Source organism: Mercenaria mercenaria, chromosome 10 (genome assembly GCF_021730395.1).
Source record: "Mercenaria mercenaria strain notata chromosome 10, MADL_Memer_1, whole genome shotgun sequence".
NCBI classification, from domain to species: domain Eukaryota; kingdom Metazoa; phylum Mollusca; class Bivalvia; order Venerida; family Veneridae; genus Mercenaria; species Mercenaria mercenaria.
The window spans coordinates 28,182,774-28,208,053 of NC_069370.1; the positions used below are offsets into that span (position 1 = coordinate 28,182,774).

Sequence of the window (25,280 nt, forward strand, 5' to 3'; positions counted from 1 at the left end):
AAAAATTTCAAGTATTTAATAGTTTCTACAACATAATATTATAACATACAACATGGAGGCTTTAATAAAGAAAGTGGGAATAAAAAGCTTCAAATTGGGAAAATAACTTGTCTGATTTATCTAGACTGTGTTGTGAATCTACATTTGCCTGAAACAACAATTTATTTTAACCCAGTGGCACTTTTTACAAAATAAAAATTTTTGTGTTTTTTTCATTTTTTTTTTTTTTTTTTTTTTACGATGCTAACATTTTCCTACTTTATTTTTATTTTTATTCCCTCCTCCTTATGCTCATTTTTGGAAAATCTCCCGTAACCCAAGTTATTAAAAAACTCTGGCCTAAGTTTTTAACAAGACCTGTGTAAAACTTTCCCGGCGTGTTTTCACACATTTTGCTTTAAAATACTTGAAACTCCAAATCAGGTAGCCCGAAAACCGATTATCTAGTCTTCAAACATAATTTTGATAGTTGTCTATAATCCTCTTGTTCATAGAGAAATTCACGCCCGAGGCATTAGTTATCTTACACCTACTGTCACAATCTGAAAACAATTAACCGTTTAATCATACCCGGAGGCAATTGTAAATGTGCATGCGAGATTTTAGACTGATCCAATATGATCATAGTCGCTGATCCGTAATGTTCAAAACAATTTGCAAACCAGTCTTAAAATTACGTCATTTTACCGCCACGTGCCAAAGTGTATTTTCGTTTTCACTGGCGTCAATATTCATTGAGTGATCAGAGGATGCGGCAGTTTAGTGCTTACACAGAGTTTATGCTTTTCAGTTTAAATACTTGCACGACATGCAGAAATATCGACAATGATTTAGCAAAAACCGGCGAGTTCGTAGAAACTATAGCGAATTTCGGACAAACATAAATTCGGATAAGTGATAACTGGGTATAAGCATTTTTCCAGAATTCTGCTGATATTTTTTCACTGCGTCCTATACACGAGTGCGACCTATATTCGGCCGATTACGGTAGTTTTTTCTGTTCACTTAGAATTTTTTTTTTTTATTTCTTCTCTTTGTTCTTCCTGTTTTTTGGGCTTCCACAGTTAAGTTCTTTAAATTTTGCTCCCATCCTCCTCTGATATAACCATTCGGGTGTTTATTGCCCGCTTGGCAGAGCTCTTATTCCTGTTGTGAAATGGTGGCTCATTTTCGAGACCGGTTTATTTTCAAAACCAGCTTATTTTCAGGATTTCAGGGTATTTGATGTAAATTCATGAAACCTTGCATGAGTCTTTATCATGATGTGACCTTGCACACTTGGCATTCTTCTTGAGAATCTTAGCGCTTATTACAGAGTTATGGCCCTTGAAATAGTCAAAATAGTGGATTTTTTGTTTATGATGCTCAGCTCAAAAAGTATATGACCTAGATCGAATAATGAATCCTTTATATAAAGTGTTTGTTGAGGCTATACCCCCTTAAGTCTGCTAATTTTTGAATTATTGCCACTTGTTTGTGACAAATGTACCAGTGGGAGCACACCCTGTGTCCTACAGACACATTCTAGTTACATCAAGACAGATGTTACCATTCATGATTCAGTGTGTAATACATATATTCAAGGTCATGTAGTCAAGTACAGGTTTGCTTTTGTGTATTTAGCAAAGGCCTTTTTCAAGCATGCTTGTGTTTTTCAGGTATCTGCAGCAAATTTCACATCAGCATGCAAATTAGCCATTTCACTTGTCTATTTCAGGTGCCTCATTCTTTGTGATTATGTTACATGCCTCATTCTATACTCCTGGAGATGAAGGAGAACCATTCGATCTGGAAATGGAACCAGTCTAATGTTCATATTTAACATTGGCATTTGAAGTAACCTTGACCTTGCCTGATGAAACAATAATGTTTTAAGAAGAGTGTATTATATGTGGATATGTTTTTAAAGCAGCACATCTTCAGATGAGTAACTTGAAAATTATGATGGCGTCAGTAAACAGAAGAGTTCAAAGTATAGATATTTGGATTTTCCAATTCTGCTTGATAAATTATAACTCATAAATTTTCTTCAGTTTTACAAGTTTGCTTGTTACATAATATGCTATATGTTGGAATAGGTGTAATATTACCGCAATTATAGTAATAGATCAGTCCTCTATTAGTGGACCTGAAGTGGCATTGTTCACAAACAAGTCTGGTACACAGCAGAAGACAATATTAATTGCGATTTAAAGGAATTCATCATTTTTAAGAGATGAAATATTACAATCGTTACTCATCAGGAGGAATGCTGCTATAATAAGACTTTGATTGTGGTAATTGAGTGATCATTATATAACTGAAATACAGAACAATGTATATAAACTACATTCATACTCGATGTTTTATTTATTGATGCATTATAGCTCACCTGAGAACAACTTGCTCAGGTTGAGCTATTGTGATCGCTCACCGTCCACTCTAGTGGTCCTCTACCAAGATTGTTCAGATTATCCCCCGAGGGTCAGATATGGCCCCGCCCTGGGGTCACATGGTTTGCATAGACTTAAAACTTTGAAAATCTTCTTGTCCAAAACCACAGGGACTATGGCTTTGATATTTGGTATGTAGCATCATCTAGAGGTCCTCTACCAAGATTGTTCAAATTATCCCAACCTAGGGTCAAATATGACCCCGCCCTAGGTGTCACATGGTTTATATAGACTTGTATAGGAAAAAACTTTGAAAATCTTCTTGTCCAAAACCACAGGGCCTAGGGCTTTGATGTTTTGTGTGTAGCATCATCTAGTGGTTCTCTACCAAGATTTTTCAAATTATCCCTCTAGGGTCAAATATGGCCCCGCCCTAGAGGTCACATGGTTTATATAGACTTATATAAGAAAAACTTAGAAAATCTTCTTGTAGAAATTTGAACGACCTGTATAATTTTTGATACAGATTTCAGTGCTCATCTTGAAGTCTAATCTTGACCTGCTGACCAACTTTCTTGATTTTGAAGGTACAGCGTTGAAGTTTGACCCACCTGTGTAACTTTTGATACAGATTTCAACACTTATCTTTAATATTCTTAACCCTGACATTCTTTTTAGCTCCACTATTCGGAGAATAGGGGGGGCTATTCTACTCACCCCGACGCTGGCGTTGGCGTCGGCGTGTGCTTTCTTGGTTAAAGATTTTCTGCAACCTTTGTTTTTCTGTCATATCTTTGTTACTGTTGCTTATATCTTACTGTTACTTCACATAATCATTGTCCAGCATACAAACAAAGTATGTGCAGGGGCTGGGCCCATTATACGTAAGGTCAAGGTCACCAAGGTGTTATACTTTGGTTATTTTTAAGGTTAAAGTTTTTCGGCAACCTTTGTTTTTCTGTCATAACTTTGTAACTATTGCTTAAATCTTACTGTAAGTTCACATAAACATTGTCCAGCGTACAAACAAAGTATGTGCAGGGGCTGGGCCTATTATACCAAAGGTCAAGGTCACCAAGGTGTTATACTTAGGTTATTTTTAAGGTTAAAGTTTTTCGGCAACCTTTGTTTTTCTGTCATATCTTTGTTACTATTGCTTATATCTTACTGTAAGTTCACATAAACATTGTCCAGCATACAAACAAAATATGTGCAGGGGCTGGCCCATTATACCCAAGGTCAAGGTCACCAAGTTGTTATACTTGGAATTTGTCATGTTAAATTTTTTCGAAAGCTTTGTTTATAGACGTATCTTTGGTACTTTTAAAAGATAATGACTTGGAATTAAAAAAATTTCTTTATAATCATCATTTACATGTGTGGTTACAATCTCCATAACTCTAATTGTATTTTTGACAGAATTATGCCCCTTTCATATTTAAAGTTTTTTCACAAACTTCGTTTTCTGGATAATATAAGATAAAAACTTGAAACTTATAATGTATCTTTATCATCATCATCTGCATGTGTGGTAACAATCCCCATAACTCCTGATTTGTATTTTTAACCAAATTATGCCACTTCCATACTTAAATTTTTTGACAAACTTCGTTTTCTGGACATAACTTTGGTATTATAAAAGATAATGACTTGAAACTCCCCAAACAATCCCAATAACTCTGATTTGTGTTCTTAACAGAATTATTGGTGTATCTTCCTGTTAAAGTAGAGGTCTCTTATTGAGACATATATTCATTTTACTGTAAAATCGCAGAATAGTGGATCGCGCTGTCTTACGGACAGCTCTTGTTTTTTAGCTCACCTGAGCAATGCTGTCTGTCAACATTTAGCTTGTGTATGCGATAGAGGCTGTATTTTTAACTGATCTTCATGAAATTTTATCAGAATGATTACCTTGATGAAGTCTAGGCCAAGTTAGAAAATTGGTCATCTGGGGTCAAAAACTAGGTCACTAGGTCAGATCAAAGAAAAACCTTGTGTATGTGATAGAGGCTGTATTTTTCAACTGATCTTCATGAATTTTGGTCAGAATGATTATTACCTTGATGAAATCTAGGCCAAGTTTGAATATTGGTCATCTGGGGTCAAAAACTAGGTCACTAGGTCATATCAAAGAAAAAGCTTGTGTATGCAGTAGGGACTGCATTTTATGCCAAATCTTCATGAAATTTTATCAGAATGTTTGTCTTGATGAAATCTAGGTCAAGTTTGAATGTGGGTCATCTGGGGTCAAAAACTAGGTCACCTGGTCAAATCAAAGAAAAACCTTTTGTATGTGATAGAGGCTGTATTTTTCAATTGATCTTCATGAATGTTGGTCAGAATGATTGCCTTGATGAAATGTAGGTCAAGTTCGAATATGGGTCATCTATGGTCAAAAACTAGCTCACTAGGTCAAATCAAAGAAAAACCTTGTGTATGCAATAGGGGCTGCATTTTACACCGGATTTTAGTAGTTATCTTGAATAATCTTTACCATAATCTTTGTTTTTGAAGCTTTAGCAAAGGAATTTGTTTAAGCAAGCAACTAAACTCAGGTGAGCGAAAGAAGACCCTCTTGTTTACAGTTACACTGTATTTGAATGAAAAAATACTGTTATTGATTATCTATAGAGGATATTTCTATGTTTGCACATGTTACAAACATGTAGCTATACTTACATAGAAACTGAAGCTAATCATGCATATACATAAAAATAAACAGTGTTAACTTGATTGGAAAGTAAGAATTGATCTTGCTCAGTTCTTTTTAATTATACTCCTACAGTTTGGTTTTGCTGACCATGAATATTTAGAAAGGTAACATGTTATGGACAAAATGTATTGATTTACAATGGCTTTTTTGACTGCTCAGTGTCTGTCGTCCGCCGTGCATCCATCAACAATTTCTAAAAAAAATCTTCTTTTTCAAAACCACTCTGCAGATTTACATCAAACTTAACAGTAATGATTCTCGGGTGGCCGCCTTTCAAAATTGTTAAAAGAATTGAATTCCACACAGAACTCTTGTTGCCACTTGCTTGTAACAGAAAGGAAAAACTTTAAAGATTTTCGTGTGCAAAACCGCAAGGCATAGAGCCTCAATTACATCATCTAATGGTCCTCTATAAAGATTGTTCAAATTATGTCCTTGGGGTGAAAAGAGGCCCCCAACCCTGGTGTCCCAAATTTTACATAGACCTATATAGGAAAAAAGTTTTAAAATCTTCTTGTCTGAAACCACAAGACCTAGGCCTTGATAATTGATATGTAGCATTGCCTTATGATCCTCTACCAAGATTATTCTAATTGTTACCCTGGGGTGAAAAGAGGCCCTGTCCCGGGTCATAGACTTATATAACAAAAAACTTTAAAAATCTTTTCTGAAACTGCTAGACCTAGGCTTTTGATAATTGGTATGTTGCATTGCCTAGTGGTCCACTACTGAAATTGTTCAGATTATGCCCCTGGGATGAAAAGAGGCCCTGGCCTTTGGGTCCCAAGTTTTACATAGACTTATATAGGAAAAAACATTAAAAAAAATCTTCTTGTTTGAAAGTTAAAGACTTAGGCCTTTGACATTTGATATGTAGCATTGTCTAGTTGTTCTCTAACAAGATTATTCAAATTATGCCCCTCGGGTGAAAGGGGCCACTTATATATGAGTTAAATAGGAAAAAATAATTCAAAAATTATCTGATCATATTTCGTAGACTGTTTAATTACAATTACCTGATGACCCCAAGTAATTAGGGGTCACTTGACTTACTGACCTACTTTCTTGTTTTTTAAGGTACAGCCTTGAAATTTGGATGACACATACAGCTTTGCACACTGATCTTTACACTGACTTTCAGTGACCATAAATGTGACCTACTGACTTACTTTCTTAATATTTTAGCATCAGTTTGACATTTGCAACATGTAGCTTATATTACTCAGGTGAGCGATCCAGGGTCATCATGACCCTCTTGTTTGAAGTTTTGACTTTAGAATAAATTTTGTGAAGTCTTAACATAATTTTTAAGTGGTCAGGTTATTCTATATATTATACACAGGGGCTATCATCCTTTCTCCTCTTTTTTTCTAATCAGACTATAATTTATTAGAAAATTACCATTTTTCAGGAGTCATTATTTTTCATAACCCTTTGGTGGCATGTTGTAGAAAAATGTCCCCTAATACTAAAACCAGGCAGTATGACAAAAATCGATGTGTTAGGCTTGCAAAAATATGGGCATTAGATATTGAATGTTCTTGGATGGTGGGGGAGGAGGGGAGTTTTGTCTGTGATACTTGTCAGTGCAAGAGTACCATATGTAAGATTGTCTTTGCAATACATAGTTACAGATCTGAATGCTGGAATTTAAATTTCAAAGAAGGAACTGAAGATATTGTTGTATACCCAATGACAAAAAACTGGAGTAAACATTGATAATGAGTTACCTTCTGACTCATTTCAAATAAAGCATCACTTTTATTCAAAGCAAAGGCAATTAGTGATTATGGTATGGCCAAATCAATATTGCTATATTTGATAACTATGTTGATTTTAACCAGAACATTGAAATAAGCTGTCATTTCTCAAGTGTTTGCTTAAAGTAGCAAATTTTTTTCTACTCTAAGAAAACTAAGGCCTCTGGTATTAATGAAGAATCTCTACACTGTTTTCCCCCAAGTTGCTCATGTTGTCGAGTCACTGTTTTGTAAATAATATCAGAAATGATATGTGGGTTGATTATGTTGAAATTGCATATACTGTGAAATCATTTTTATTGGAGTAGGACGAATATTTGCATATCACTCGCTAGGAAAGATTCACAAATTTAAGACCAGGCGGTTGTAAGCTTGTAGCGAGGGAAGGTATTGGTATATCTAGCGCCTGAATTTATTCATGACAACAGCTACATACTTACTAATACTTTTTAAGACTAATTGAGATGCTGAAGAAATGAGACTGTTAAACGTAGAGTCGTGATTTCTAGCTTTTAATGCTTCATGACCTAGGAATTTTTCCCTTTCGCATTGAAAATACTGACAATCTAATAAATAGTGCCTCTCTGAACCTATTTGATCTCTATTACGAAGTGCAATACCTCTCATTAATTGGAGTACCATCATACCTTCCAGTTTCAATTGGGAATAAATGATTTGCGGTTCGAAATCTAAAAATATATATATATTCTTGTTCTTCAAGTTTTAGAAAATATGGCTCAAACTGGTGGATTTCTTTAAAGCTAGAGTAAATACGTCCCTTATTTGACTGTTGAAGTTGCTCATGCCAGCTCTGCTTAAATTGGTCGATAAGTATGCATTTTATTTGTTATGGAGATTTTTCTGGTTAATTTGAAACTGATTTTCCCATAAATCGGGGCGACCAACAGCAATGAGTATGTCTTTTATCTTACTTATCGATTTGAAATTTTCATTTGGCTGATTTAACATAACTTATAAATTTCGAGAGCCAGTTTGCTATCTTTACCAGTTAACAGACTGTTCCAGTAGGATATCATACGACTTTTCACTGTTATTGACAGGTATACAATATGATAATGACACGTGAGGTACTGGTGACTTTATTTTTAGCTCACCATAACTTTGTTCAGGGTGAGCTATTAGTATAGGTGGATGGTCCAGCATCCGTTGTCTTGTGTCAACATTTTATATTTAAACATCTTCTCCTCTGAAACTACTGGTCAGAATTACACCAAACTTGGCCAGTAGCATCCTGACATGGTCCTTTATCAAGTTTGTTCAAATGGTTCACCTTGGCCCATTTTAGGGGCCACCAGAGCTAAAAATAGAAAAACCTTAAAAGAACTTCTCATGAACTGCATGATGGATCTTTACCAAACTTGGTCCGTAGCATCATTATAAGGTCCTCTTATAGGGCCACTGCAGCTAAAAATAGAAAAACCTTTAAAAGTCTTCTTCTCAGGAACCACTCGATGGATTTTCATCAGACTTGATCTGTAGCATCGTTATAAGGTCCCCTACTAATTTTTTACATATGGGGGCACTTGGCCCCTTTTAGGAGCCACTAGAGCTAAAGTTAAAATACCTTTAAATAACTTCTTCTCATGAACTGCTGGATGAATCTTCATCAAACATGGTTTATAACACCATTATAAGGTCCTTTCCCAATTTTGTTCAAATATGGACGATTGGCCCCTTTTAGGGGCTATTAGAGCTAAAATTAGAATTGCCTTTAAATGACTCGTTTTCATGAACCACTTGATAGATCTTCATCAAACTTGATTTGTAGCATCATTATAATGTCCTTCATCAACATTGTTCAGTTGGGGGCACTTGGTCCATTTTAGGGGCTGCTTGAGTTAAAAATAGAAATACCTTGAAACAACTTCTCATGAACCGCTTGATGGATCTTCATCAAACCTGGTTTAGAGGATCATTATAAGGTCCTTTCTCAAATTTGTTCGATGGGTGTTGGGGGGGAGGGCACTTAGCCCCATTTATGGGCCACTTGAGCTAAAAATAGAAATACCTTTGAAAGACTTTTTCTCATGCAAAGCTGAATGGATCTTCATCAAACTTGGCATTAGTGTGTCCTGCCCCCGGTTTATTCCAATGGGAGCAGTTGGCCCCTTTTTAGGTGCTGTTAGAGTTAAAAATAAAAATATCTTTTATCAGCTACTCAGGAACTGCTCAGTAGAGTTTCAACAAACTTGGTCTGTAGTATCATTATAAGCTCCTATCCAGAATTTGTTAAATTTCGTGCGCCTGGCCCCACTAATATTAAAACTAGAAATGCCTTTAAATGACTTCTTCTCATGAGCCGCTTGATGGATCATCATCAAAATTATTTGTAGCATCATTATGAGGTCCTTTAACATATTTGTTCAATTGGAGACACTTGGCCCCTTTTAGGGGCTGCTGGAGTTAAAAATATTTTAACTAACTTATCAACTCCTGGATGGGTCGTCATTAAACCTTGTCTGGAGCATCATTATAAGGTCCTTTACCATATTTGTTCAGTTGTGGGCACTTGGGCCCCTTTTTTGGGGCCACTAGAGCTTAAAATAAAAATACCTTTAAAGTGCTTCTTCTCATGAACCGCTTGATGGATCTTCGTCAGCCTTAGTCTGTAACATCATTATTAAGGTCTTATGTCAAATTTGTTCAAATGGGGGCACTTTTAAGCGGCCACTATAGTTAAAATAGAAATACCTTTAAATGATTTCTTCTGATTACCGTTATGTGTTTTTGGTGCATGACAGCAAAATATAGAAAAAATTAGTTTTAATGAACAGCTTAAAGGATAGTTAGAAGCAAAGTCAGACGGTTAATGTTTTCTTCAAGTAGCGCCTTAGGCCCATTTGGGCCTCTTGTGTTATTTTGAAATTTAAAATGTGCTAATTTAATTCCGCTCAAACTGTCTTGTTTGCTGTTTCAAATGCAAATTCAAAAAATGACTTCACAGTATATATGATGTATGAAATTATTTTTATATGCTATTTTATCAGTTTGATTTATAGAAATGTGATAGTTAGTTGTTTTGATTAATTTATGATAATTTATATTTATGTATCTTACTTACCATATTAATTTAAAATATAGATTGTAGATAGTGGAAATGTTAACTTAGACTGAAATAGAGATCTACTTTTTAAAATGCTCACTTTCATAACTTGTGATTGAAGCATATGACATATTAATTAAATTTTGATTGAGGATCTAGCTCTTTAAGTCACCCTTACTTGCATAGGAACTTTCAAAATAAAAGTAAAAAAAATTTTGAAATTTGTTTTATAAATGTCATCTGCCAGATACATTGAGTCAATGAGTAAACTCAATATTTCTGTATTTATAGCTTCCTGCTGAACTGTTTTAAAGTCTATGCTGCTAACATTTCTATTTAAAAAGCTTAAAATTGTAGGTGTTATTCAAACAGCTCTTTTTTAATCCCCCGCCACAAATGGTGGAGGGTTATAGGAATGGTCTCCTTCCGTCCGTCCTTCCGTCTGTCTGTAACACTTTCGTGTCTGCTCCATATCTCCTAAACCCATTGAAGGATTTTCATGAAACTTGGGTCAAATGATCACCTCATCAAGACAATGTGCAGAACCCATGAGTTAGCCTTGTCGGCTCAAGGTCAAGGTCACAACTCGAGGTCAAAGGTTTGAGCCTTCCAATTTGTGTCCGCTTTATATCTCCTAAACCCCTTGAAGGAATTTTATAAAACTTGAGTCAAATGATCACCTCATCAAGACGATGTGCAGAACCCTTGAGTCAGCCATGCTGGCTCAAGGTCAAGGTCACAGCTAAGGGTGAAAGGTTTGAGCCTTCCATTTTGTGTCCGCTCTATATCTCCTACACCCCTTGAAGGATTTTCATCAAACTTGGGTCAAATGATCACCTCATCAAGAACTCATGAGTCAGCCATGTCAACTCAAGGTCAAGGTCACAACTCAAGGTCAAAGGTTTGAGCTCTGTATCTCCTAAACCCCTTGAAGGATTTTCATGAAACTTGGGTCAAATGATCACCTCAACAAGATATTGTGCAGAATTCATGAGTCAGCCATGTCAGTTCAAGGTTAAGGTCACAGCTTAGGGTCAAAGGTTTACCCTTTCACTATCCATAGCAGTGGCGGGGGATTTAGCTGTCTTTCAGACTGCCTTGTTAAAGCTGTTTTGTCGTAAATTTATTCACACCAGTTGTTATTAAATATTTTTCAAGAAAAAGCATATTTTGTCATTAATATCAGAAAATGTGTACAAAATCAATTGCTTTGAATGAAATACTTTCTAAGTTTCTATAAATGGTGTTTTAAGATCACACCTTGTGTGCCTTGATTCAGAAAAATGCTGACATTGAAAAATTCCCATTTCTGTGAAGAGTTTCCCCATACAGCAATTGTTAGAGAACAGATTTTCGTCATTACTGATGTATTTCACATCTGATTCATGACATACTGAAAACAGAGTTTTCTCAATAGATCCAATTTGCTTTATGCATGAATGATTTCAAAATTAAACATTAAAAATTATATGTCTTAAATTACCATGTTATCAAACAGTTTATTTGGCAGAACTTCAGAAAAGGTGTGCTTTTATTATGCACACGCATTTATGTGGGGGCATATAGCGTCCGTCCTGAAAACTTGCGTGTCCAACTCCTCCTACACTATTAGCTTGATTTGCTTGAAATATTCACAAATCAACAAGCTTTTGATGTGTAGTTGACAATTAAGGAAGGATTTTTTTCTGTGACTATTTTTACCACAGTTTAATATTGCCTTTTGATAGTTTTTGCCATATGGAATATAGAGAAAAATCTTGTGTGTCCAACTCCTCCCACACTATTAGCCTGATTTGCTTCAAACTTTCACAGATCAACAAGCTTGATGTGTAGTTGACATTAAAGGAAGAATTTTTTCTGTGACTGTATTTACTACAGTTATTGCCCTTCGATAGGTTTTGCTATAAAATCTTGTGTATCCAACTCTTCCCACACTATTAGCCTGATTTGCTTCAAACTTTCACAGATCAACAAGCTTGATGTGTAGTTGACATTAAAGGAAGAACTTTTTCTGTGACTATATTTACTACAGTTATTGCCCTTTGATAGGTTTTGCTATATGGATATTATAGAAAAATCTTGTGTGTCCAACTCCTCCCACACTGTTAGCCTGATTTGCTTCAAACGTTCACAGATGAACAAGCTTGATGTGTAGTTGACCATAAAGGAAGGAATTTTTTTCTGTGAATATTTTTACCACAGTTATGGCCCTTTGATAGTTTTTGCAATGTGGAATCTTGTGTGTCCAACTCTTCCCACACTTATAACGCTATTAGCCTGATTTGCTTCAACTTTCACAGATCAACAAGCTTAACGTGTAGTTGACCATAAAGGAAGGATTTTTTTTGTGACTATTTTTACCACAGTTGTTGCCCTTTGATAGTTTTGCCATAAAATCTTGTGTATCCAACTCTTCCCACGCTATTAGCCTGATTTGCTTCAACTTTCACAGATCAACAAGCTTAATTAAGAAATAATATATCTCATCGGTGATTTGTCGCTGAATAAATCACTGTTTGGAGTTCAGATGCGAAGGAATTATATCACGAGGGCGTAGTCCGAGTGATATAATGCTACGCATCTGAACGACAAACAGTGATTTATTCAAGAGCAAATCACTGAATGAGATATATTATTTCGATTCTAACACGTTATCAAGAACTTTAAAGTACACCCTTGTCGGCATGCATTAAATATTTGCCCGTTTTCAGTCGGGTTCTTTTCCAGCGCGCCGCTACGCCGCTTGACGCTATGACGTAATAGTTGTGACGTCAGAACAGTGAATTGTTGTTTAATAATTCACTGTTTCCAGCCTTCTTTGTTTAATAGGAAAATGAATCGGATCGTGTTAGAATGTGTAGTTGACCATAAAGGAAGGAATTTTTTCTGTGACTATTTTTACTACAGTTATTGCCTTTTTGATAGTTTGTGCTATATGAATATTATAGAAAAATCTTTTGTGTTCAACTCTTCCCACACTATTATCGCACTATTAACCTGATTTGCTTCAGCTTTCACAGATGAACAAGCTTGATGTGCAGATGACCGACCATAAAGGAAGGAATTTTTTCTATGAATATTTTTACTGCAGTTATGGCCCTTTGATAGTTTTTGCTATATAGAGGATTGCACAGTGTGCGAGGCATGCATGTCCTATGGACACAATTTCTAGTTTTTTAAGCATTGCAGTGTAAATTGACCATTTTGATTTTATTAGTCCCCTACTGGTTGAAAACCAGTTTCGGGGACTATATGAATGCGCTTTTCCGTCATTCCGTCCGTCCACAATTTCGTGTCCGGTCCATAACTCTTATCCATGAAGGGATTTTATCATTACTTGGCACAAATGTTCCCCATGATGAGACGATGTGTCATGCGCAAAACCCGGACCCCTAGCTTAAAGGTCAAGGTCACAATTGGAGGTCAAAGGTCAACAGGGCTTTTTTCCTGTCCGGTCCATAGCGCTCCCATCCATGAAGGGATTTTAATATCACTTGGCACAATTGTACCTCATAATAAGATGATGCGTCATGCACAACTTTCAGACCCCTAGCTCAAAGATCAAGGTCACACTTAGTAGTCAAATGTTAACATGGCATGAACAGGGTCTGTTTCGTGTCCGGTCCATAACTCTTTAATCCATGAACGGATTTTAATATTACTTAACACAAATGTTCCCCATGATGAGACGATATGTCTTGCGCAAAACCCGCACCCCTGACACAGGTCAATGTCACAATTGGAGGTCAAAGGTCAACAGGGCTTTTTTCCCTGTCCGGTCCATAACTCTCTCATCCATGAAGGGATTTTAATATTAGTTGGCACAATTGTACGTCATAATAAGACGATGTGTCATGCACAATTTTCACAGGTCAAGGTCACACTTAGTAGTCAAATATTAACATAGCATGAACAGGGTCTGTTTCGTGTCCGGTCCATAACTCTGTCATTCATTAAGGGATTTCAATATAACTTGGCACAGATGTTCTCCATGATGAGACAACATGTCGTGCGCAAATGCCGGAACCCTTGCTCAAAGGTCAAGGTCACAATTGGAGGCCAAAGGTCAATAGGGTTTTTTTCCTGTCCGGTCCAGAACTCTGTCATCCATCATATACTTACAATATTACTTGGCATAAATGTTCCCCATGATGAGATGACGTGTCATGCTCAACACCCAGAACCCTAGCTTAAAGGTCAAGGTCACAATTTGAGGTCAAAGGTCAATAGGATTTTTTTCCTGTCTGGTCTATAACTTCGTGATGGAAAACAGGATTTAAATATCAGTTGGCACGAACATTCCCCTGGATGAGACAATATGTTGTGCGCAAAGCCCAGGCCCTAGGTCTAAGGTCAAGGTCATACTTAGAGGTCAAAGGTCAAATTCAAGAATGACTGTCTGGAGCATTTCTTCTTTATGCATGGAGGGATTTTAATGTAACTTGGCACAAATGTTCACCACCATGAGACGAATTGTCTTGCGCCAGAACCAGGTCCCTAGGTCTAAGGTCAAGGTCATACTTAGAGGTCAAAGGTCAAATTCAAGAATGACTGTCCGGAGCATTTCTTCTTCATGCATGGAGAGATTTTGATGTAACTTGGCACAAATGTTCACCACCATGAGGCACACTTTTTTAGAATTACGTCCCTTTGTTGTTACTATAAATAGATTATATTGTAACTTCTTTATTACTGGCCGTAGGGAAAAATTGAGACCACTTTTCTGTGGTACAACATGCATGTTACATCCAATATTTAGGTGTATTTTGATCTATCTCTACCTGGTAAAGATTTTCTTTTGGACTTACATTATATAGATTTTTTTTTTAGGATTAATTTTAATTTGTTGTTACTACTATAAATAACTTTTATGATAACTTTTTGTATAATTGGCCAGAAAAATTCCAAATGAAAACAACTACGTTTTTATATATGCAAATTTTAATCCAAGTGCTTTGTTATATTATATTGTATATATAGTACAATATTGTTTATACATCATTGACAGATATCAGTTCATTATGTTATACTGCAGTAGAGAAAATTAGGTGCCTTCCAGTAGGGGACTTTGTATTGCATGGCAATACTTCATTCACTTGTTAATTGATATTTGACGATAAAATTTATTAAAATTATGATCCTAAAATCTTTTTTTCTCCCTATGGTCAGTGTAACACAAACTTTCTTCCAAACGTTGGTTATCAAATTGAGTTCATAGATTACTGGCTAGTTTTGTATTTCAAGACAGAACTGAACAGAACAGAAATTTTATGTAAGACTTGTACATCGCCCTACAAATAGTACATAAATACAAATATTTGTATCATGTGATCATGTGTTTAATTGCAGAAAACATTTTATACAGAATAGCTACATTAATAGTACCAAGTATAGAGGATGAACAACAGTATCAATTACTTAACAGTGAAAGTCTTACAGACATAGCAGCTTTATAACGTAATTTGCTGGTTTTTAGCTCACCTGAGCACAAAGTGCTCAAAGGTGAGCTTTTGTGATCGCCGTGTCCTTCATCCGTCCGTCGTCAACAATTTGACTGTTAAAACTCTAGAGGTCACATTTTTGGCCCAATCTTAATGAAAGTTGGTCAGAATGTTACCCTCAATAAAATCTTGGATGAGTTCGATATTGGGACATCTGGGTTCAAAAACTAGGTCACCAGATCAAATCAAAGGAAAAGCTTGTTAGCACTCTAGAGGTCACAATTTTGGCCCAATCTAGGGTCTCGTTAGTGCCTTGATGATGGTGACTTTCTCCTTGTAGCTCACAGGTGTTGTTGGTTGCTTTGACTGAGCTCCTTGCTTAGGCAGTTGGTCTGCCTCTTCATTGCCTGCAAGTCCACAGTGGGATGGAATCCACTGAAGTGCTACTTTGCAGGTTATACTCAGGCTCTGCATTTTCCTGGTTAGCTGCGGAGCTTTATTGTTGATCGGAGCTTCCATGACAGACATTGCATCTGTGAGAAAGACAAACGAGGAGCTTTCTTCTGCCGAGTCTTCAGTCATTGAGACGGCCTTCATGAGTGTTTCAGTCTCCGCCTTGTAATAGCTGCAGTGTTTTCCTGTAGCTGCATGTAGTGTTTCTCTCTTGCCAGATGGGTATTGAATGAAAACTCCTGCTCCTCCATCTTTGATGGCGCATGTGTATAGACATGAGTCCATGTTTCGGAGGATAGTTTTCATTGATCATAGCCAGTGTGAGGCTCTTCCAAATACCTTAAACCTCTTACTTCCCGCAGTCAAGATGAGGAACAGCAAGTCTCACAGTCACAGAGGACAGATAATGATGAGATCATCCGCTAGAGGGTTTATAATGTCTTCTCTATCTAGGGGAGTCGTTGGTATGTTCGGCTCAGTTTTTAACTCTCGATTGAGTTTCTTTGCCTCGTGAACGAAGCTGCTACGTTTGAGCAGATTTATGGGGTAGCCATTCAACTTGGCTTTCATTGGATGGTCTTGAAAGACCTGAATTTCTCTGCTTGAAGCAGGACCTTTGCATGTCTACTGTCTTGTAACGGCTGTGTACCTGTTAGCTTCTCCATGAAGGAGATTGGTGTAGACTTTGTAGCACCTGTCATGATCTGCAATGCTTGGTTTTGAACCTTGTCTAGAGCCTGTTGGTTAGTTTTTGCAGTAGTAGACCAGGCAGTTGAGCTATACTCTAAATGGGGTCTCACTGTTCCTTGATATATTGTCTTGAGTATGTGCTCATTTGCTCCCCACGTTGTTCCAGCAAATTTACGCATCATGGTAAGCTTCCTACAGGCCTTCTCTTCTGCTTGACTAATGTGGGGTCTCCAGTTCAGCTGTTTGTCAAAGGTCATTCCAAGGTATTTTGCCTCGTCTTCTTCAGTCAGCGAAGTATTTCCCATCTTGATTTTACCCGCCCTCTGCTTTGGCGACATGGAGAATAGTGTGGTGGACGATTTCTCTTTATTGATCGAGACACACCAATCTTCAGCCAAAGCTGAAAGCTTGTTGATGGCTTCTTGCATCCTGTGTGTGGCTGTTGTGGCATGCTCTTTCTTACTCCATAACACCCAAGTCGTCAGCGTAGAGTGCAGCTTTAACTCCTTTTGGTAGTTCAGAGACCAGATCATTGATGAAAAGCAGGAAGAGTGTAGGGGATAAGACTCAGCCTCGCGGAACACCATGACGCAACAGAAACTTCCTACTACTGGCATGTTCTAAGCTGACTCCTGCTCTCCTATTGTAGAGGTATGACTTAATCCACCTCAGTATGTGACCTCCTACTCCACTCCACATCAGTTTGACGAGGAGTCCATCAGTCCAGACTTTGTCAAACGCTCGCTGCAGATCAATCCATGCTGTAAGCATGACTTTCTGCTCTTGGAAGGCGTCCTCTATCTCTTGCGATAGGTAAGTGGTCTGGTCCTCAGTGGAGCAGAATTGTCTGAAGCCATCTTGTACCATGTACCACTTCAGGCGTGCATTCACAATCCTCTCCATGGTCTTTCCAACACAGCTGGTTAGACTGATCGGACGATAGCTTGCAGTCTTCTTTAGATCCTTCCCTTTCTGATGGATAGGGATCATGACTGCCTCTTTCCATATATGTGGAAGTAGTCCTTGTGTCCAGCTGTAGTTGTAAATTGCAAGGAGTTTGCAAATTGCTGCATTGCCTAAATGGGTCAGCATTTCATTTGTGACTCCATCTGGTCTAGGATACTTCTTTGTCTTCAATTGCCTAAGAGCTTTCTGTAGCTCATGTAGTTTAAGACTCTGTTTCATGCATACTGATGTCACTTGACTTGTCTGCCTTTCCCTTTTTAGCTCAACTGATTTTTGGAAAAAAAATGATGAGTTATTGTCATAACTTGATCGGCGTTGGCGCTGGCGTTGCCTGGTTAAGTTTTATGTTTAGGTCAGCTTTTCTCCTAAACTATCAAAGGTATTGCTTTGAAACTTGCAACACTTGTTCACCATCAATAGCTGACCCTGTACAGCAAGAATCATAACTCCATCCTGCTTTTTGCAAGAATTATGGCCCCTTTTGGACTTAAAAAATGTCAGATTTCTTGGTTAAGTTTTAAGTTTAGGTAAACTTTCCTCCTAAACTATCAAAGCTATTGCTTTGAAACTTGCAGCACTTGTTCACCATCATAAGCTGACCCTGTACAGCAAGAAACATAACTCCATCCTGCTTTTTGCAAGAATTATGGCCCCTTTGGACTTAGAAAATCAGATTTCTTGGTTAAGTTTTGTGTTTAGGTCAGCTTTTCTCCTAAACTATCAAAGCTATTGCTTTAAAACTTGCAACAGTTGTTCACATCCTAAGCTGACCCTGTACAGCAAGAAACATAACTCTGTCCTGCTTTTTGCAAGAATTATGACCCCTTTTGGACTTAGAAAATATCAGGTTTATTGGTTTTATGTTTCGGTAAACTTTTTTCCTAAACTATCAAAGCTATTGCTTTGAAACTTGCAACAGTTGTTTACCATCATAAGCTGACTCTGTACAGCAAGAAACATAACTCCATCCTGCTTTTTGCAAGAATTATGGCCCTTTTTGGACTTAGAAAATCATGGGTAGGACAATATTCTATTATACAGAGACAAAAAAAATTAGATGAGCATCTGCACCCGCAAGGCGTTGCTCTTGTTTCTCTTTGGGCTTCCCTTTGCCGTTCCCTGTTGATGGGGATGTTGGAAACATCTTTGTAGTTGGAAGCAAAAGTGTTTGCAGCTTGTTTACCCGTCAACAGTTCACCATTCTCTTCCAAAGTTACTGAGCCTCTTCCTGTGTCCTCATCGTTCAGCTGTCTCATCAATCTACATAGCTTTTGGCCATCTCGTTCTAGGTTGATTGAGGCTGTTTTGTTTCTCCAGCTCTTCCTCTGTGCTTCCAGTTTGTACCTGAGGAATTTGGCCTTGGCTCGCTGTAGAGAAAGGTTACTTTCTTGTGAGGGATTGTTTTCTGCTTCCTCCCTGGCTTCTGATAGCTTTGCCTGTAGATTCTCCAACTCACTTCAGAAGGGCTTATAGTCCTTTCTTGCTCCCTTTGGAATGGCGCTGTAAGCAGCCTTTAGTATACTGGCGTTGAAGTCTTTGACAACCCGGTTCATGTCACTATCTTCCAAATGATGTCTTTACAGAACTCATCACTCAGACTTTGGTAAAAGGTCCATCTGGCCTTCTTGTAGTTCCATCTGGGGATGTTAGGTGAAGTAGAGGCTATATGGTCCATAGTAAGATTGACTGGGCGATGGTCGCTACCTCCTAGTTGCTCATCAACTTCCCGCTTGACATGTCCATGTATGTCATCAGTACATAGAGCAAGGTCAGGGGTTGACGTTGTTCCCCAGCTTCTGGAGTAAAAAGTTGGGTGATCGTCCGGCATGTTGATGAGGTTAAGCTTGTTATCATCTTGCCAGGTCTCCACTTCCTCTCCACGTTTATCCAGGTGGTCTTATCCCCAGCTTTGTGAGTGACTGTTAAAGCCTAGAATGATGAACCTGGTTTCATCAGTTGTAACTTTGTCCAGGGACAGAGTTTTGTCACTTGGAGAGTATATATTCACAAGTTTCAAGTTGAACTAGTTCTTTCTGAGGCTCAGAACTTGGAACTCGGAGTCATCCATATGCATGTTGGTCTGGACAGCGCTGGTGTTGTTCCTGACTAATGTCATGATTCCTCCTTTTCGTCTGCCAATTCTGTCACAGCGAAAACACTGGACATGAGGCTCTGACTTTGAAGGATTTCTCTGGCTGTAGGTGAGTTTCCTGAATGCAACAGACATTGATGTCTTTCTCATGGAGAATATGCTCAAGATAAGCCTTCTTGTTGAAGACACCCTCCGCATTCCAATGCATCAGCCTGAAAGGCTAATGCGGATTGGTTCTTCTCCTTGGTATGTTCCTACCTTCTCTTTGCATGTTGTGGGTTGAAGGAGGGACCCCAGTAGCTGTGTGTGGACTCTGTCGAGGCTCAGAGCCGGCACTGAATCTCCCTGGAGGGACCTCAGAGATTCAGCACCACACTGTTGTATACCGAATGGCTGTGTAGTCATAGCAATATTGCATGGTTCTGTGGTTCGTTAAGAGAGTGCCAATGGCCAAACACCTCTGTCTTCAACTCTTTAGGTTTCTGTCGGGGTTACCTCACCCTTAGTTCCGAGTTCATACCCTACCTTGGAAACACAGGGGCTATTTGTCCCATAGCTGGGGGTTTGTTCACACCGGTTGGCCTGGCATGCCACATGTTGGGGGGACAGACCTCCTCCGAGTCCCCTGCAGTTCTACTTGAGGCTGCAAGGTGCTCGGTTACCGTGCGGCGCCAACTGTGAGAGACTGGAATTATATTCTTAATAATGGCTCAAAAGGATTTTAGAAATTGTTTCCAACTTTTAATTTTATGATTTGATTTTGCTTGTCACTTCTGCGCAGAATCGGACGAAATCAACACCCGTATAAGTTTTTCTTTCCAAAACCATACTAAATATAAATATTTTTTTCTTGAAAACTTGCATACAAACGTAGAATTATATTCTAAATAATAGCTTAAAAGGATTTTGAAAAATATTCTATACTTTAAATTTTATGATTTGATTTTGCTTGTCACTTGAGAATTCCGCGCATATAAAATCGGGCGAAATCAACACCCGTATATGTTTTTGCTTTCATAACCATATTAAATATGAATATTTTTTCTTGAAAATTGGCATACACGCAGAATTATATTCTTAAAAAAATCTTAAAAGGATTAATAAAAATATTCATCACTTTAGATTTAATGATTTGATTTCGCTATTCAGTCATACCCCTGCAAAAGGGCTTGTCTGTAGAGAGGCTGTGTACTGGCAGGGAAGACTTACGCACTCGGCTTCTTTTTCACCAGAATGCTAGCCAGCGGCGGAGGCTGAAAGCGGAAGATGACAAGCACACAACACACAGCACATCACACACTTGAAGCATCAATAGACCAATGCCACACATTTGGATGGACATTTTCCTTTCTTTTCAAGTACAAATTGCTACTAAATTTACTGACCGCGATACAGGGACCCCAATTTTGACATCACCGACCTAAGATCGTATGATCGTATGTTTATTTCTGTTCATTAAATATTCTGTCTGTCGCGTCGCTTCCTGTTGAATTTGCAGTCTGGGCTTTGGATTTCATTGATAGCGTCCTTTATTGCCGAAATGTTGTCTAGGTTACATACATGTATTACTTCCCTCTATGTTCTACCTAGCATGTGACGCGTATAAATAAATGTTTGCCGGATATCTCTTGCTAGCTTCAACGAGATCGAGTCTCCGCTTCTTGTATGGACCCTACGTTTTAATTCCGAATTTTCATCGAATGGACAGTCACCGTTTGCACGTACAGTTTCAAATAGGAGAATCCGAACTCTCTCTAATTCAGTTTCGCAATTGGAATAATCAGCAACAATTTGATCAGTGAACAGTTTTGATGGCAATGCATGGTAACGCTCTACAAGACGTTGATATTCCAGCATTTCCGAATTTGGATCACAGTTACCTTGGTAACCAATACGATTACGAACGTCGTTACCGCTGCTATCAAAAACATCATAATCACCGACTGAGTAAGCGATATTGCAATTCTCGGAAATTAATACATGATCTTGAAAAGAATTATTAGACATCACTGATGTTACAAACTTGTTTGCATATAACATCGGCGACTCTTTACGAGTCTCTCCGAATTCTGCACCACAAGGCACGTGGACAGAACCTTAACATGTGTATCGTCTGACAGTGTGACAGGTTCTAGCTCCGTTAAGTCTGAACAATCCATTATCTCAACAGCACAGAGAAAAATATAATCCAATTTTAATAATCCATAATTATTGTATTTTCAGTATTGTACAGTTATTTACATGGTGAACACTTTTTATATCTGATTTCTTAACCAAATAATGTTTGCGCCTCCGGCAGTTGATTTATTCTGCTTGTAGTATGAGACAAAGAAAATAAACTTTGATGCCTATTTTGGCACTGTTTATATCGTTTTATAATAAGAAATGTTCACTTACAAATCAAGCACAATATTGATAATATATCCATCATAAATTATATATTCACATTTAATCCATTTATATTGATGAAATAATCCAAGAAAACGGAGAGCAAAATTTTGAGAGACTTTTTTACGCGCATGCGCACTAAAAAAAAACTCGTGTTTTACAAAATAATGCAGTATTGATTTTTGGTTGCGGGTTTATCCCGCTACCAAAGTTAAGTGTATTTCTGACAATCATGTAGCATCTTTATTTGATTCCAAATCACATCCAAAGGAATTTGTTCATGTGTTACACAAAGTAGTCCCATTCATGAACAATGCGGATGAATTATCAATGATCAAGCAGTTCTTATTCATCCTCTATCCATTCACACTGGCCATTTAGATTATATAAGATCTGTCAATGATTAGGTATTCCAGCCCATGGTTACATCACTGACTTCCAGCTGTTCATGTAAGGTCAGGCAGAGTTTATCTTGGATCGAGGCATATTAGTATTTGTTTCTTATACATGTATATTTATATATAGATTGACATTTGAAATGAAAATAACTCTAGCAACCACCAGACATCTCAAGGCTTTGATTTTAACATTGTTGTGCCTTTCACCGCTGTTTATTTGGGCTCCAAGAAGGCCTGCGAATCACTTTACTGGAAATAAAATGGTAGGTTTTTCTGTGAAAAAATATGTCTTCGGAAAATGCTAATACGGCAAGAATGATATGACGGCAAGCAGATTCACGAATACACCTATTGTCCCTTAAACTTACTTCTGTCAGCTTGATTGATTGTATCTTAAGGTAAGTAAACAGGGCCTACCTACGTAGTGCATGGTATGCTAAACTAGATGGAACCGTTTATAAACAGTAAAGCCCTGTTTCATTTTTGAGGTGTTGACAAAACATGTCTACGTATTTATGAGATTTATAAGAAGGAATAATTCAGTGGTCTGTTTTCAAAACTATTGTTACCTTTTCATGCACTTTCAGTCATAGGAAGGATGTGGCTTTGCTTTACAATCAGTTGTATTATGTGAGCGATCATAGCCCTCTTGAGATTTTCTTAAAGTTTATCTGTTAAACACACCTTGAAAATACTTTTTGCGAATATTGTTGGCAAGTAAAGTGATTGTATAGGCATAGTTTTACAACATAACATTTTACGACCATGACTGAAACGATATTTTGGACGATTGTTAACATTGTTAATAAAATTTGTCATAATTTGATACTATGACAACATACGTATAGGGGAATGAAGAATGTTGTAATACTGTACAATTTCGATATTAGATTATGCAAAATCTTATGAAAATTCAAGTTTATAATGTTAATCGAACAGGGTAAATATCCTTTTCTTTTCATACCTTTATGCCCCCATCTCCCCCCCCAGTTCAGGGCATAAAGTGTTACCACTTTCTAGATTCATCATTATGTGATTGGATATATGATTCCTTCATAACTTGGGTCATAACTTAGTAAACAACTATTTCATTACATGACCTGTATTTGGAATATGTTATACGGACCCTTGATTCTGTCTGTGACAACAATGTTTTATTTACCAACAGATATGTGTTACGCCTCAGTAGCAGATCAATATAACACTTATTCGTGCTCGTTCGCTAATCACTATTCTTGATTCAAAGGTCATGCAATAATTCTTTCTCTCGCGTTCGGTGTGGTCTTTATGAAATACAAAGTTGTTTTACTCAAAGTCGAATTTTTTATATTCTTCTAGCCATTGGTTTACGCGTTGATAGTGTCGAAGTATTTGAGAATATATTTTGATAGATTACATTTTGTATATTGTTTTCATTTTTATATTTTTTATTAAACTGGACGATACGACAAATGCAAAGTCGAGATGGAAATACTTTGCTCTTACAATAATTTTATATCATATGTGCAAGTTTGCCCATCGTCAGTAAAATTTTTGTTAGAATAAAGATAATTTTGAAATACAAATTTATCACACAAAAGGATGCTGCATAGTCTTCATTTATGAACGTTGACTACAAAGTTTCAATTTGCATAATATGTCTTTGCGTATACAAAGCTGACTTGGTGACCTTTTGTTGATTTTGCATTTGTTGTATTGCCATTGCTTGAGTCTGATAAAATGAATATTTCCAATTTTACTTTATTTTTTACTGTTACGTTTTACATTTCAAAATGTTTAATATATTTCTAAAATTTGTAACTATCTGCTTATACTATAACTTAATGTGTTAATTTTATGTTAGTAAGTAATTCTATTGAAAATTTCATCTTCTGTACGTATCCGCGATGTAACAGACTTTACATTTGAACTCGCTTGTTAGTTTCTGTGTCTGAACACTGACGTCTTAGATAGTTTCCCAAGTTTAAGTGTAGTCTTTGTCCGCGTCATTACTCCGAAAAAGTAAAAATACGTCGTCCGAGTATTTGTCAAGTTTTTTCTTATCAAAGTTTAGTAGATTTATCACCATAATCTCGAAATCTTAAAGACTTATTCCTATATGGGGTTTCGATACATTATCAAGTACTATTATTGATAGGCATTGTTGTTTCATCTAATGATTGATAAGTAAACACATAATGTGAACACTTTTTGTAGACTTTTTGGCAGTTTGAATCTTTTAGGATGGTTGTTATTATTCGCGTCTGCACTAGTATATAAATACACAGGAACTCATCATAAAGTTTAAAGATACCTCTTGAGACTATAAATAAAGTAGAAATTAGGAACCTTCCCTTGAAAGCTCTAAATTATTAGATAAGTAATGAAACAGAAATTTTTTAATAATTTTACTGACTAAACGAAGCATTAAGAAGCATTGAAAAAAGCTGTTCTTTCATATCATGTCATACCGAAATTAATCTTACAAGCTAAAGAAATCTGCAAACAGGTATTATACATAAGGAAACGAGTCTCAAACTCAGTAATCCGCGAAACTGTTCGTAAAGGGAAAATAGGTGTATTCACGAATCTGCTTGCCGTCATATCATTCTTGCCGTATTAGCATTTGCCGAAAACGTATTTTTTTCGCAGAAGACCAACAATGTTATTTCCAGTAAAGTGGTTCGCAGGCCTTCTTGGAGCCCAAATAAACAGCGGTGAAAAGCACAATAATGTAAAAGAAATCAATGCTGCATTATTCAGTAAAACACGGGTTTTTTCTTGCCGTATTACCCTCCAAGAATTTGCCGAATTTCGGGGTTGGAACGAATCTTTGCAAAAACTGCTTAGAATTTCAGAAAAACATTGTCTTGTGTTGATAGCCAACTATCTTGGCTTGAGCCTCGTAAAAAATTATTAAAATCGGTGAAAAAATGAAATACCTACGGTGTTTTTAAGTTC

General features: G+C 37.1%; 1 protein-coding gene across 2 annotated transcripts in view; it reads left to right on the top strand.

Moving 5' to 3' along the window:
* Positions 1 to 5,108, top strand: part of LOC128559843 (prenylated Rab acceptor protein 1-like) — a 69,974-nt gene extending 64,866 nt beyond the window's left edge. For both annotated transcript variants that reach the window (XM_053552564.1, XM_053552565.1), the window contains exon 5: positions 1,718 to 5,108. In XM_053552564.1, the coding sequence (XP_053408539.1) occupies positions 1,718 to 1,809 (92 nt within the window). In that variant the 3' untranslated portion in view covers positions 1,810 to 5,108. The remainder of the gene's footprint in view (positions 1 to 1,717) is intronic.
* The last annotated feature ends 20,172 nt before the right edge of the window (positions 5,109 to 25,280 follow it).